Below are 14,164 nucleotides of genomic sequence, written 5' to 3' on the forward strand. Positions count from 1 at the left end.
TGTGGCCATGGAAGTTTTTGACTCGCCAGGGTTTAGAGATGGCTAGTTGAGGAACCTCCACCATGGCCATGCCCAGTACTCAGCCCTTTGGTAAGCCAGTCTCCTAGGATACCCTGGAGACACAGGCTGAGGAAGAGGACTTTGAAAATTAGTGCAATAAAGTGGGTCACTGAAGGTCACAGGTTGGCCAGGAGGAATTCTTACGACATTTCTTTGCTTATTAACTTTTTTGGGGAAATTGTGTTTGAGGTCTATTCAGGAGGTTGTAGACTCCAGCCATATTATGTGTTCTTGCTGTGAACATGGTCTGAAAGTATAAGAAGGATTGAACATTGAAGAGATAAATATGTACGTGGGTACAGAAAAGGGCGACACATGTGTGAATCTGCAGATTTTGACACCTTGTTCTTCCCTCTTACCTGCATACATCAACTTTACAGCTGTTACCTCCTATATGCACTGCAACTTTGTTTGCTTACACTATCTGCCTTGCTACTGTCCCAGTCAAAGCCACCATCATCTCTTACCACAGCTAATAACTTTAACAAGTCTACCCACATCCATTTATAGTTACCTCTTGCACAGAGCAGCTAAGGTGTCTTCTTTATATTTTCCATTTTCTAAATGTGGTGAAATAAACATAACAAAATTTGCCATCTTCATCATTTTTAAGTGGACAGTTATGTGGACTGTTGTGCACCCATCACCACCATCCATCTCAGGAGCTCTTTGCATCTTGTAAAACTGAAACTGTCCCCATTACACAGCAGCTCCCTGTTCTCTCCCTCCAGGCCCTGGCACCCACCATTCTACCTTCTCTCTCTATGGATTTGGCTCTTCTAAGTCATTCATATCATTAGTCTTTTGTGACTGGTTTATTTCACTTAACATAACGTGAAGGTTCATCCATGTTGTGTATGTCAGAATTTCCTTCCTTAAAAAGGAATTTCTTAAAAAGGAAGGAAATAGTACTGTATTGTATGAATAGTATTGCATTGTGTGCATAGACTACATTTTGCTTATCTATTTATCTGTTGGTGAACACTTGGGTTGCCTCCACAGTTTGTATAATGTGAATAATGCTGCAATGAACGCAAGAGTACACATACCCTTTTGAGACCCTGTGTGCAACTCTTGGGTATACAGAAAACTCCTAACAGTGAACATCAGCAACAAGAAAACCTCAAACAGCTTTGTGTAGAAATGAGCAAAATGTTTGAAAAGACATTTCTCCAAAGAAGATACAAAAATGGACAGTAAGCACATGGAATAATGATTAAATATTAATAATCATTAATTAACCATTAGGGAAATACAAATCATTAGGGAACATCATTACTCATTAGGAAAATATAAATTAGCATCATTAGGGAAATACAAATAAAGACTACAGTGTGATAGGGTGGCTACTATTACCCCTCCCTCCTCCCCCACCCCCCAATAAAAACACACCCAGAATGTAGTAAGTGTTGTCAAGCTTTGGAACTCCTGTGCGCTCTTGGTGGGAAATTGAAATCATGTGGCCACTTAGAGGAAAGCAGTATGGCAGTTCCTTGACAAATAAAAAATAGAATCACCATAAGGTGATCTTCTTAATGTGGTCATGTCATTCCCCTGCATCAAACTCTCACTGACTTTGTAGTCTACTGAGGATAAAACTGTAACATCCTTCATACACTCCTGGCTTACCTTCTTAACGTCATCTCAAGCAACTGGCCTCTGCCACTCTGCTGTAGCGTCAGATCTTTTTGAGGCTAAAATAGGCCAAGTTTTTCCTCCTCCCCCATCATGACCTTCATGGATGCAATCCCGTTATCTAGAATCACCGTTGTCTAATGTTAGTGGTCGTTAGGATCACCTGGATTCTGTGTTAAAAATGCAGACTCCCAGATCCACCTCTTACAGGAAGGCTGGGGAATGGCTGGGGATTGGCATTTCCAACAAATTCCAGGTGATGCCGATACAGCTGGTCTGGGGGAGCCACACTTTGAGAACCATTGGTCTCTAGAATATTCTTCTCTTTTGAGCTTCTATATATCCTTTAGATCTCAAGTCAAATGTCTCTCTCTTCGCCTAAGGGAGGCCTTCTCTGATTTCTCCAGACCAACAGGAATTCCTGTTAGACGTTCACATTTTATCTTCTCCATCTCTGGAGCCCTTCGTAACGTTTTGGACATTTAATTGTGTAAATTGTTTTTTAATGACCGTATCTCCTACCAGAATCTGATCTCCAACTTCAGGAGGAGGGGGTTACTTCTGTCTGCTTATCGGATTCCTTGCACATAGCAAGCGCTAAATAATTATTTGTTGAACGGATGAATATTATTTCCTTTTCATAGGTAGCATTAATCCTCCCTGTGAATTATGAAGGATAAATAGGGACTGTGGTGGAATTAGTAGAGCTATACAGAAAGAATAAGCATACTTTGCTAACCAGGGGTGTAGGACATTCTAGGCAAGAGTCAGTTTTTTTAAGGGGCCTAGTAAACTTTACCTGGCCCTGGGAGGCTGTTCGTAGAGTGATTTTTCAGTTTGCCTTCTCCAGACCACTCATGTCCTATTCTATTTGATGGGTGGTTAATCACCCATTTAGTTATTTTTTTAAATGGAGATATAATGGACATACATCATTATATTAATCTGGGTGTAGAATATAATGATGTACTCTTTGTACAGTACTGCAGACTGAGCCATCTCCTATTTAGTTTTGATTCTTCATGTAATGTTTTCCCTTACAGATATGGAATGTGCCGACGTCCCGCTACTAACCCCAAGCAGCAAAGAAATGATGTCTCAGGCATTGAAAGCCACTTTCAGCGGTTTCTCCAAAGAGCAGCAAAGACTGGGGATCCCAAAAGGTACGTTCTGTCCTTGGAAAAGAGGTTGGGAGCAGGCTTTGAGGAGAGGTTCGTTTTCCCACCTGCAGCGTGAGGTTGGCAGACGTGGCTGCAGCCAGCAGCTCCAGGGCGTGGCGGAGTCTATTGGAAAGTCGCCCACACGTGCTGACCTTCTCCATCTCCCGGGTTCCTCGCTGCCACCTTGGTTGTAGGGCGCTGTTCCCAAACATGTTTGCACATTAAATGCGGGATCTTCAACAACAAAAAAAAAGTCCCGAGGCTGGGCCATGTCCCAGATCGATTAAATCACAATTGCTGCAAACACCAGTGTCTTGGAACCTCAAGTGATGCCACATACAGACACTTTGGAAAAATCACGGTTTCAGAGCCGTTCCGGGCTGCCTTGGGGCGAGCTCCCTGAGCTCCATTTCTTGGAATGTCCCGATGGCTCTGTTCTTGCCCGTGTGCTGTGGTGCAATGTGTTTATCCTTGGGTGTTCTCCTCTGAAAGGGTGTATTCAGGAATGTGAGGGGACTGGGGTTGTCAGAAAGGAGAACTGACCGGGGAACACTTAAGCCTTCACGCAGCAACATTTCCTGAATAGCTGCGAGCAGGAAGAACACTGTGCTATTGAGTAAGAGCAAGGCTGCCCTGAGAGCGGTCATGACAGGCCTCCAGCCCTGTGGGAACCAGGCCCCGGACAGAGCCTGGGAGTGGATCTGCACCTTCCCCAGGTGTGCTGCTCTGCCACAGCCTCTGCCCACAGCAACGCCCAGCATCCTCTTAGGGTCACAGGCGGGATAAAGTGAATCCCCACCAGCCTGCTCCGTTGAAGGGGTGACCTTGAGAGCAGGTATGTGGGCCCTGGAACCTGCCGCCATCTGAGTTCTTCAGGTGTCCTGGCTGGTGTGGCCACGTGAAAGCTCAGGCCACGTGGGAAGATCGTGCAGAGTCTGTGCTGTGGAGGCGGGCAGTGCCAGGACTGTGATATGGACGCACTTGGCAGGGGGTGTAGTTTAATACAGGCACCTAACCATGTTGTTCTTACTAAGTACCATTCCAGTAACTGACTGTTGCTAATTGCTATGGTTAGTTCCAACCATAATTAGCTAAGATAAAAATAATTAAGAATAACAGTCTCAAGTACCCTGTAGGAGGAAAGAGCAGGGAGAGGTGAGTGTAACCGCCAGAACAAACTTGACATCGTTATTATTGCTCTTCAGGAGCTCATCTGCTCCTTGTCCCGGGCTTTACAAAAAGTCTAATGGGAGCCCTGACCGGTTTGCTCAGTGGTTAGAGCGTCGGCCTGCAGACTGAAGGGTCCCAGGTTCGATTCTGGTCAAGGGCAGGTACCTTGGTTGCGGGCACATCCCCAGTGGGGAGTGTGCAGGTGGCAGCTGATTGATGTTTATCTCTCATCAATGTTTCTAACTCTCTATCGCTTCCTCTCTGTAAAAAATCAATAAAATATATTTTTTAAAAAAAGTCTAATGGGAATTGGGCCGTGAGATGGGACAATTTGGAAAACTTGTCTGCACGGCGGGTAGAAAACATTCTCTCTGTCCGATGATTGTACTCTCCCAGCTGGCAAGCTAAGGAGGTGGGGAGGTTGAATGCGGGGAGGCGGAAGGTGCCCATGACATGCATTTGCAGGCTCGTGCTTCCCGGATCTTTCAACCAGAGAACATCCTCAGCCAAGCTCGGGTCCTGGGCGTCCTCTCCGAGGCCCGGGCTGGAGCTGGGGGCCTGACGCGCTGGGTCCTCCTGTGCTCTCTCCCCCCAGACCCCCGGCAGTGGACAGAGACCCACGTGCGGGACTGGGTGATGTGGGCTGTCAACGAGTTCAGCCTGAAGGGCGTGGACTTCCAGAAGTTCTGCATGAACGGAGCCGCGCTCTGTGCGCTGGGCAAAGACTGCTTCCTGGAGCTGGCCCCGGACTTCGTTGGGGACATCTTGTGGGAACATCTGGAGATCCTGCAGAAAGGTACCTGTGTGTGTGGGGGAGAGGCGGGAGCTCTGTGGGGTGGCTGCGAGAGTTCATATCACAGTCCTGTGATATGGCAGGCGAATGCATCCAGGTACCAGGCAGGCGAATGCATCCAGGTACCAGGCAGGCGAATGCATCCAGGCACCAGGCAGGCAAATGCATCCAGGTACCAGGTGGCGGGACATCCATGCCATCCCCTGGGGGTGCCCTGTCCCAGCCTAGAGGGTCGAAGGCATGCCAGGACAGGTGCTCAATCGACGTTAGTTTCTTTTTCTTCTCTGTATTGGAGGTGCAGATTTTAAGCTTTAGCGAGATTGCGCTCCTGAAGCTTCTTGCAAAATGGTGAGCCCCATCCTTATCTCAGACTCATGACTGTTTCAAGGAGCAGAGCTCACAGCCGGCCCCGAGGTATATTTTGTCCCTAGTAATCCCAGTGCACCCTCCCTTTATCCCCGGTCCCACGGTGCCCGGCCCTGCCCCCCAGGAAGCTGAGCGTCTCCAAGCTTGTTCATGCCACAGGCTCCTGCCCACTGGCTGGGTGGGAGCGGCAGGAGCTGGCCTACCTTTGCATCTGGAGCAGGAACCGGGGTCACGTCAGGACACGGTGTTGCAACCTTGTAATGACATGGCCTCCCCTGCTAGTCCCTTCCAACCTTTTTGGACCAAGTGACTCATGTACCACAGTCCTGGCTGGGGATAGAAACAGCAGCAGGCGGCAAACTTGGGTGTTTTTGCGCTTATTTTTCTGAATTTCTTCTTAAAATAAATGGCAGTTACCAGCAGTCAGCGGTGCCCTCCAGCTGACTGTAAGCCTAGAAGCCGGTCGCCCTCTGTGACCCAGGCCCACCCTTTCCCTGTGGTCACCGGCTCCAGCCCTTGGCGCGGACGCTGGGGGCAGGGAGCAAAAGCTCGGGGCTAGCACTTTTACTCCGTATAATACCTTCCTTTGTCTAAGGATATTTTCCACTCTGCCGTGCTCCACAGGGGCCCAAATTAGAGTCCTCTGGGCACAGAAGTGTTATCCCTCTTTCCCCTTCTCTTCAGCTTCTGCTGAAAAATAAATAAATACACACGGGCAAGAACGCGGTGGCTCTTGGCCCGGCTGCCCTGGCCGGGGGCTGGGGGCAGCTGCACAGCCTGCCCAAAGCACAGACAGGTGCCCCTGTGGCTGCACACACACCCACTCACACCTGTGGATGTGACCAGCCTGTGTATAGAGGGAGAGACATGTCAGGCTCATCACAGGACTGATGTGGCCATTTTTCCTCACCCGTGGGGCATATCAGACCGTGTCACCAGATATCTTTTGCTAACACATTCCTCTACTTCTCACCATGGTGTGGCCAGGGGCCCTGGAGTGTCAACCTGCCTCTGATCACGGTTATAATCAATACCTATATAGCACCTCCTTGTTTTCCTTTAAATATGTTGCCTGAAGGACCTACTGCAGAACAAAAATCTAATGTTAACGGAAGCATTTTCTTTAATGGTGGTCTATTTTTTGTTTTTTTTGGTTTTTAAATCTGACCTTTCTCTTGCTTTTATTCATTGAGGGGGTCTGTCACCTTCCCTAGTCACTGAGAAGTATTGACTTCATGATACACATTCTAAAGCATTTCTGATTTGAATATTTCTGTCCATTTTTATCAATGATTAAACCTTCTCTTCTAGAAAAGAAAAAGAAAAAACGAGAGAAGAAAAAAGTCAGTGTGCTTTAAAATACTTTTTTGCGTTTGGATTCCCACCTCAGTCTTGAGCCACCGGAGGGCAGGCACTGGTAGTGTCCCCATCTGCCAAGTGAGGAAAGCTTAGGTCGCTTCCTGGTCAGTCACTTCCTTGAACCTGCGCCTTCGCAATTTAATTTCCCGCCCTGTGTCCTCTGTATAATAATATGGACTCACAGGGGAGCTTCTGGTCCCCAAGAGAGGCTGGACCTAGCTTCTTGCAGAAGAGTAACAAGGGAATTCAGGAGCCTGAGGGAATGAGAGGCTGGACCTAGCTTCTTGCAGAAGAATAATAAGGGAATTCAGAGCCTGAGGAAATAATTGAGTATGTTCGAGGGCAAAGCTGGATCCTCCCGCCCCTTTTCTGCTGAGAGAGGCAGCGAGAACCCTCTGTCTTCAGGCCCTTGAAAAGCTGAGCGAGAGGTTTCTACGGAGGCTCAGTGATGAAACGAAAGCAACACAGCGCAGAAAGAACATAGCTGCTCTGGGTGCGGTGGGGTGGAAGGCCAGAGGTACAGGGGATGTTTCAATCTGATAAGCTGCTCAAGCAAAGTGTAATCACTTTATCTCAGCTGAGAACTGTTTTTCTGTGCAGGTATCAACTTGTTTTCCCAGCAGCCTCTGCTCCCAACAAGGCTATCAGATACCCGGGGAAAAATCCCAAGCACCCCTCTCTGTGCCTGATTCTGGGAAATAGAACCAGACCGCGCCACACGATGGGCAGAGGCCGGGCGGTTTCAGTCCAGGGTAGCCAGGGGGCCTGCAGGCTCCCCTTAGTTCAGCAGAGAGCCTTTCTGAGCTCAGTTACCTCCATCCGCATTCCTGTCTCCTTCCTGGGGAAGTTGGCTCCTGGCAGCAGTTTGGTTAGGTGGCTCTTCTGTGAACACACTGTTTCACCCAGTGGTGACCTTCCTGGCATCCTGCTCCTTAGCTGGGCCTGAACTTGAAGCCTGAGGGCGATGGAAAAAAGCACACAACAAAAAGCAGACCTCTGTTAGAAGAAATGGAGGCTGTAATATCTACCTGCCTGAAGAATTTTTAACAAATATATTTTTATTGACTTCAGAGAGGAAGGGAGAGGGTGAGTGAGATAGAAACATCAATGATGAGAGAGGATCATTGATTGGCTGCCTCCTTCACATCTTCATGGTGGGGATCAAGCCCTCAACCTGGGCATGTGCCCTGAACAGGAATCTAACCATGACCTCCTAGTTCATGGGTTGATGCTCAACCACTGAGCCAAGCTGTCCAGGCTAAAGATGGTAATATATTTCTGAAAAGCTTTGGAGCTGATCAGGGTGGGGACTGATTTTGGTACCTGCACAAGCTGCCCTGTAGCCTTTGATGCAAATGTGATCCACGCATGCGTCAGAATGAGGGCAGAATGCCTCCCTAGCTCATAGGGATCGCCCACTGGCGCTCTTTCCAAGATACGAAGTCCCCTTTCGCAGTCACTGAAATAGTCAACTCAGCCATACTTTTATGATCTCAGCCTTAGATAAAGCCCCAGCCAGGGTGGGCTCACAGCGCAGCTGGGCTAAGGAACATGCAGGTTTCCTAGAAGAGGGGCTGAGATCCTTGTGGTCCTTGCGTCCGAGGTCCTTTCGGGCCAAGCAGCACTCGCATAACCTCTCTGTCTCGCCCCCTCCCCGTTGTGTTGCAGAGGATGTGAAACCCTATCAAGTGAATGGAGTCAACCCCACTTACCCAGAATCCCGTTATACCTCGGACTACTTCATTAGTAAGTTCACCGGCCACGCTTCTCCCCTCCTCTTGCTCACTGGGGAAGGAACCCTGTCCCAACTGAGCTCAAGGTCCTTCATGGTAACTCTATGGCAAACCATGTTCCCTTAAACGCAGACTATTTGGTATTCGTTTTATTTTTCCCCCGCAAAGCACAAAGCTTCAGCCTGTTTGCATGTTGTCCTGACCTGCAAACTCCTGCACTTACGACCTCCCGCTGATCTCATCAGCCTGAAAGTCATGCAGAGAGCTGCGGCCATTCCTGTTGGAGCCTGTGCCCTCTGGGGCCATCGGAGGGAGATCGGGTTAGGGGTCTGGTCATGGCCCTTGTTCTCTCCCTTTTACGCGTGGATATGACAGTGTTTCTTCTGAAATCCTCCCTCGAGAGTGGGCCATGCAGCTTCAGATCTGTCCCAGATCTGGCTTTGCATCTCACACAGAAAATAAAACCTTGTCCCTTCTCATACAGGACACCCAACTGTGCCAGACAGGGGGCGGGAGGAAGAGTTAGTGTGAGTGCAGGGCTCTTCTTACCTGATGGTGTTGCTTCCAAAGGGACTCTACGGGCAGCTTTGTTTTTGTTTCATTTTCTCACTTTATTATGATTTTTCTTCTAAGAACAACACAAGTTCTATGGAGTAAGAGCTTACCAGGAGCCAGAAATGTTGGTAGGCGTTTTGCATATATATTCTTGTTTGATTTTTATCACAATGCTCCAAGCAAGATCCGATCATCCCTATTTTAGAGATGAGGAGATAAGCCACAAAAGGGAGGTATCTTGCCAAGGGCCCTAGCCATTAAGAAGCAGAGCAAGGTTAACTTGCCCCGAGGCCCTTCTTATTGAAAATATTTTCCTCTTCCTCCCTAAGGTAGTTGGCCTGTTACACATTGTGGGGCTGGTGTCAATGGGGAAGAACTGCTTGTTTTCGGTACAAAGCTCTCCCCTCTTTAATGCCACCCTCGCTCTGTTTCCAGGCTATGGTATCGAGCATGCTCAGTGTGTTCCTCCCTCGGAGTTCTCAGAGCCCAGCTTCATCACAGAGTCCTACCAGACACTCCACCCCATCAGCTCCGAGGAGCTCCTCTCCCTCAAGTATGAGAACGACTACCCCTCGGTCATTCTCCGCGACCCTCTGCAGACAGATACCTTGCAGACGGACTACTTTGCCATCAAACAAGAAGTCGTCACACCAGACAACATGTGCATGGGGAGGACCAGTCGTGGTAGGTCAGATTTCTTCTCCAGAAGCTCTTGGTTGCCAAGAGTTTCCCTAACGTTGAGCGTTTTTCAGGTCTGCTATTTCCCCCTCACTATCGGCCCTGGGGATTCCTGAGTTTCATTCAGCCTTTCCATCTGAGACTGTGTAGATAGGAAGAACTTTCCACCATGGAACTTTAGCCACTTCCATCAGCATGACAATGACCCTGGGTTCACGGTAGAATTGAAACCCGGCAGGATGACCAATCAGGTTTTGTATTTGCGTAAGGCATTTTACCAAGTAATAACTAGTTGGATGTGGTTGCTGTTTAAGTTATTTTTTATCATTTTTTTAAAAAAGAGGATTTTGCTTAAGGAGGACACAATCGAACAAAAATGGTTCAGGGGACCCTCCCGAAAGCTTCGTGGCACATGACCCTGATGCCCCAGAGCATTCTGGGTCAGACTGCCTGGAATCTGAATGACACCTGCTGCTCAGCCCGGGCTTCTAAGCTGTCTGTGAGTTTGGGAAGGTACAGGATGGTTAACCAGTAGTTTATTTGGGACCGGTCATCAGCAGCGTGGTGACAGTGTGTATTCAGCTAGAGGACCGAGGAAAGAGGTGGCTGGAGGCTTCCTTAAGAAAGTGTCCTTGTTGACATGACTTATGACATGGATAAAATATTCACGGACAGTGAATTAAATGTTCCAGAATCGAGCTGGTTGACTTTCTAAAGCAACAAAAGTGAAACACACTCGGATTTTAAGATCAGGACATGAACCCCTGGAGGGGCAGCCACCCTAGTGAAGTGTGCAGGTGTTTTTGTTGCCGAGACAAGTGCAGTCCATCAGAAGGAGGGACTTGTTCCTCCAGGAAGAACTAGCTGAGTTCTAAAAAGTCTTAAAGGATGACTGTTCCCATAGGTAATGGGAAGGAATTGCAAGCAGGAGGAGGAAGAGCAGAAAGCCCATCTGAGAGCTCAGAGGCCTTGGCTGGCTGGCCTCCTGGTGACTTCTGCTCAGTGGTTGCCCTGAGACTCTCAGGCACTTGGAGAGGGGCAAAGGCATCTTCGCTTTGAAGAGCCCCCCTTCGGCATCCTGGGCCACACACCTTGCCATCTTCTTCTAGTGTTCGGGCGTACACTTCCTCCTGGCAGGCCTCCGGGCAGCCAGCGGGCCTGCACAGGGAAAGTCCCCAGCAAGATCAGAACCTGTAATCTCTCTGCTTCGGGCCCCAGGCTGCTTGTGTTTCAGACTGAAGGGGATGGGTGGGATCAGTTTGCCTTCCCCTTTCTGACTGTTTATTTTTGGGTGCATGTCTATTTAAATACATACACAAATGGGCCTGTGGATCCTTCCCCCCCCTCCCGGGCAGGTCAGAGCCTTCGCACAGCTCACTTTCCTATGGGGCCTTTCTGTACGTCTATGTGTTGAGGCCGAGCCTGTGGGTTTGGGGCTCGGCCATGTTGTAACTTTGGGCAGAGCTGCTGTCACATGCTTTTTGGTTGCATCTGGCTTGGCATTTGTGTAATTGTCTCTGCTTCTCCTTCTCTCGGTTCTTGGTTTCTGTCCCCGCCACCCCTGCAACCCCAAACTAATAACTGTGGAGCAAATAGTGACCCGTACAAAGGGCGTGAGGTATTTCTCTCTGGCCTCATTCTCCTGCCCTCACACCAAGCTTCAGACCACACAGACTTGGGGGCCAGACTGTCCTGCCCACGGCTGCTTTCTGCACGTTAGCAGTGCTGCAAACAGGACGTGTTCCGAGGGCTGACTGATTCTGACGTGGTGTGATTGGTCCAGACTGGAAGCATCACTCTTCCCTGGTTATTATGAATAAAGCTATTCATCTGCTGCATTATAGCAAACCACGTGCTTCTCTGCCCCACCTCCTTAGACTCTGAGAGCTGTGGTTGTGCCAGGCTGTTCAGGGGGCTGCCGGGGGGTGTGAGTGCCCTGAGGTCTGCTTGGTGGAGTCAGGTCGCTTGGGAAGGACCTCGCTGAGACTCAGGAAAGTTAGCCAGTGGACATCCTTGAGGACATGTGCATCCTTGCATCAGCCCAGTAGCAAAAGCGAGTGTCTAATCTAGTTGGATTCAACCCCATTTTTGGAGAAAATGCCCGTAAACAAAGGTTCCTCGCTCCAGGATTGTGAAACGGAGCTAAAATGAAAGCAGCTCACTGCTGTAAACCGCAGCTCTCAACGGAGTTGCCTCCAGCTCATGTCTGGGAGGATGCCAGAGAGTGGCTACGTCCAGGTTAATGTCCTGCTCGCTGGGACTCCTGGGAAATGCAGCTGTCTGCTTGTGGAAACCCCGGCCTCCGTGCCTTCCCCAAAGAAATGTGGCTGATAGGGATAGACTCATTCCAGAGAGACTTTAGTATGGATATGCCCTAAGTATCGGTGACTTGGTGGGGTGTCCTCTATGAAAACATACATTCTCTTTTGTAGGCTTTTGGTGTGTTTGTCTCGCAGAGACATTGAATGACCCTTCAGACGGATAGCTTTTTATGAGATGCCATAAAATGTCCTGTTGTGTTAAAAAGAGGGTATTGCATTCTGGCTGCGGGCTGTTTTGTGGAGTCTTTTCATGTGGATTTCTGGAAGGGGCCGTTCCTTCATTTATAAAGAGTTGTGAATGTGACAGTGGACTGGGTAGGCAGGGCCCGTAACTCCATGAAGCTCTTTAGTGTGCCTTCTGGACATGACCCTTCTTTGAATGGATGGTTGGAAGAAGGGCCAAGAAGAAGTAGCTAAATGACTACCTTTGTGTCATAAGCAGTATTGGAGAGGATAAGAGGTTCAGGAAATCTACAACAGTGGAGTATATAAAAATTACATATTTAACTGAATACCCTTCTTCTGGGATTTTAAAAAAAATTAAAATCCTCAACTTAGTTTTTCCTTAGTAATTTTGGGTTGGGCACCAAAATGAAATATTTGAATTTCCTTTTTTTTTTTTTTAAACCAATCTCTACTATTAAAGAAAGGGAGAATAGGCCCAAAACACACTAGTATAGGGTTGTGTTGACCAACCTTATTCTGGAATTTAAACTTGTAGGAGATCAGCCAGCTCTGAGCAGTTGAGGGTTGACTTATAGGTATTTCTACATACAGATTTGTCACATCCTTTGCCTCGTGACTTGTGCTGAATCGAGGTGACCATTCAGTCACCCAGGATTTAATTTAGGTTGCCTAGAATGTATCTGTAAGTAGAACATAGAAAATATTCCTGCAAGCCTTTTCAAGCTCTTAGATGCATTTTCCTCCAGTGTTTGTTTGTTAGCCTCCCTTTTCAATGGCATTTTTTGCCAATGGAAATTTCTCTTGGAGCGATTATGCAATGATAGCAGCTGTTTACAACCTGGTTTGGGAAATTAATGAACTTGCATGATCTTGCGGTCAGTTCAGAATGCTTTAAGCAACTGGGAGAGGAAAGGATTTCTGACATTGCTGTGGATCTTAATAACTCTTTCATCAACTCCTTTGTTTTTTATTGCCCACGCTTCCCCCAATGAAGTACACATTTCAAGTACAAAATTGTACTTGGAGAGAATCAGCAGCATGGATTTCTGTTTAGAAGAGTGCTCGTATTTTTTTTTTTTCTTTTTTAATTCTCCTGGAAAAAAAGCATCTCATTGCTTCTTTCTCTGTTTGAAAAGACATAGAGGCAGTACTTGTATTTCATTTTAAAATAGTATTTGGAAAAAATGCTAAGAAAATAGCACTTCAGCTCCAAGGTCAAGGAAGGTCAAGCTGCTCTTAGTCGAATGGAATTTTTTTCTTATGACCAAAATATTTTGCCAAATTGGGCCTTTGGAAATTATCTCACTGGCTTGAGTTGGATTAGGGAGTTGAGTCGCACTGCTTCGATTTCTTCACTTATTCATTCAGCCCTGAGGCATCAGCCAGAAACCCCCAAGAACATGTGGCGAGTCTCAGCTTTTAGATTTCTGGCTCTAGGGTTCTTGAGGTCCCAAGCACAGCTGTCTCCTTCTGACAGGCGGGAGCAGCCCGTGGCTAGGAATCTCCATCCTGGGAGCTGGAGAGCAAGACAGCACCGTGTAGGGCAGTGGCTCTCACACGGCAGCCAGCCCCGCCCCTCCTCCCAGAGCCACCCCACAGCTCCCATCCCCCTTGGCCTCTCCCTTCTTCCATGCCTCCTGTGGGTCTGATGAGCGATCTGTCCTCACTCAGAGGGTTTTTACAGTTGTCTTTTCCCAATCCCTCCTCCCCTGCCCTCTTCCTACCTCCTCCTTCACCTCCAGGTAAACTCGGGGGCCAGGACTCTTTTGAGAGCATAGAGAGCTACGATAGTTGTGACCGCCTCACCCAGTCCTGGAGCAGCCAGTCATCTTTCAACAGCCTGCAGCGCGTTCCCTCCTATGACAGCTTCGACTCCGAGGACTATCCAGCCGCCCTGCCCAACCACAATCCCAAGGGCACCTTCAAGGACTATGTGCGTGACCGTGCTGACCTCAACAAGGACAAGCCTGTCATTCCTGCTGCTGCCCTGGCTGGCTACACAGGTAGGCGCCTGCCCCTACCTCTGAGCCTCAGTGGGCGTGCTGCTGTGGGTGGGCTCAGTGGAGGGCCCTGGGCCCGCAGTGCCAGACACCGAAGACGGCCTTTTCTTTTTGCGGGGAGTGGGGAGAAGACTCTATAAGAGGCCTG

General features: G+C 48.5%; 1 protein-coding gene across 4 annotated transcripts in view; it reads left to right on the forward strand.

The window, feature by feature from the left end:
- ETS1 (ETS proto-oncogene 1, transcription factor) overlaps nt 1–14,164 on the forward strand; it is a 65,522-nt gene that overhangs the window by 29,273 nt on the left and 22,085 nt on the right. For 3 of the 4 annotated variants that reach the window (XM_036353289.1, XM_036353291.1, XM_036353290.1), the window contains exons 2-6: nt 2,739–2,858; nt 4,621–4,821; nt 8,212–8,289; nt 9,267–9,515; nt 13,759–14,019. In XM_036353289.1, the coding sequence (XP_036209182.1) occupies nt 2,739–2,858; nt 4,621–4,821; nt 8,212–8,289; nt 9,267–9,515; nt 13,759–14,019 (909 nt within the window). The remainder of the gene's footprint in view (nt 1–2,738; nt 2,859–4,620; nt 4,822–8,211; nt 8,290–9,266; nt 9,516–13,758; nt 14,020–14,164) is intronic. The other variant, XM_036353292.1, reaches the window with a different exon arrangement.

This window comes from Myotis myotis, unplaced genomic scaffold (assembly GCF_014108235.1).
Source record: "Myotis myotis isolate mMyoMyo1 unplaced genomic scaffold, mMyoMyo1.p scaffold_m19_p_20, whole genome shotgun sequence".
Classification (NCBI taxonomy): Eukaryota; Metazoa; Chordata; class Mammalia; order Chiroptera; family Vespertilionidae; genus Myotis; species Myotis myotis.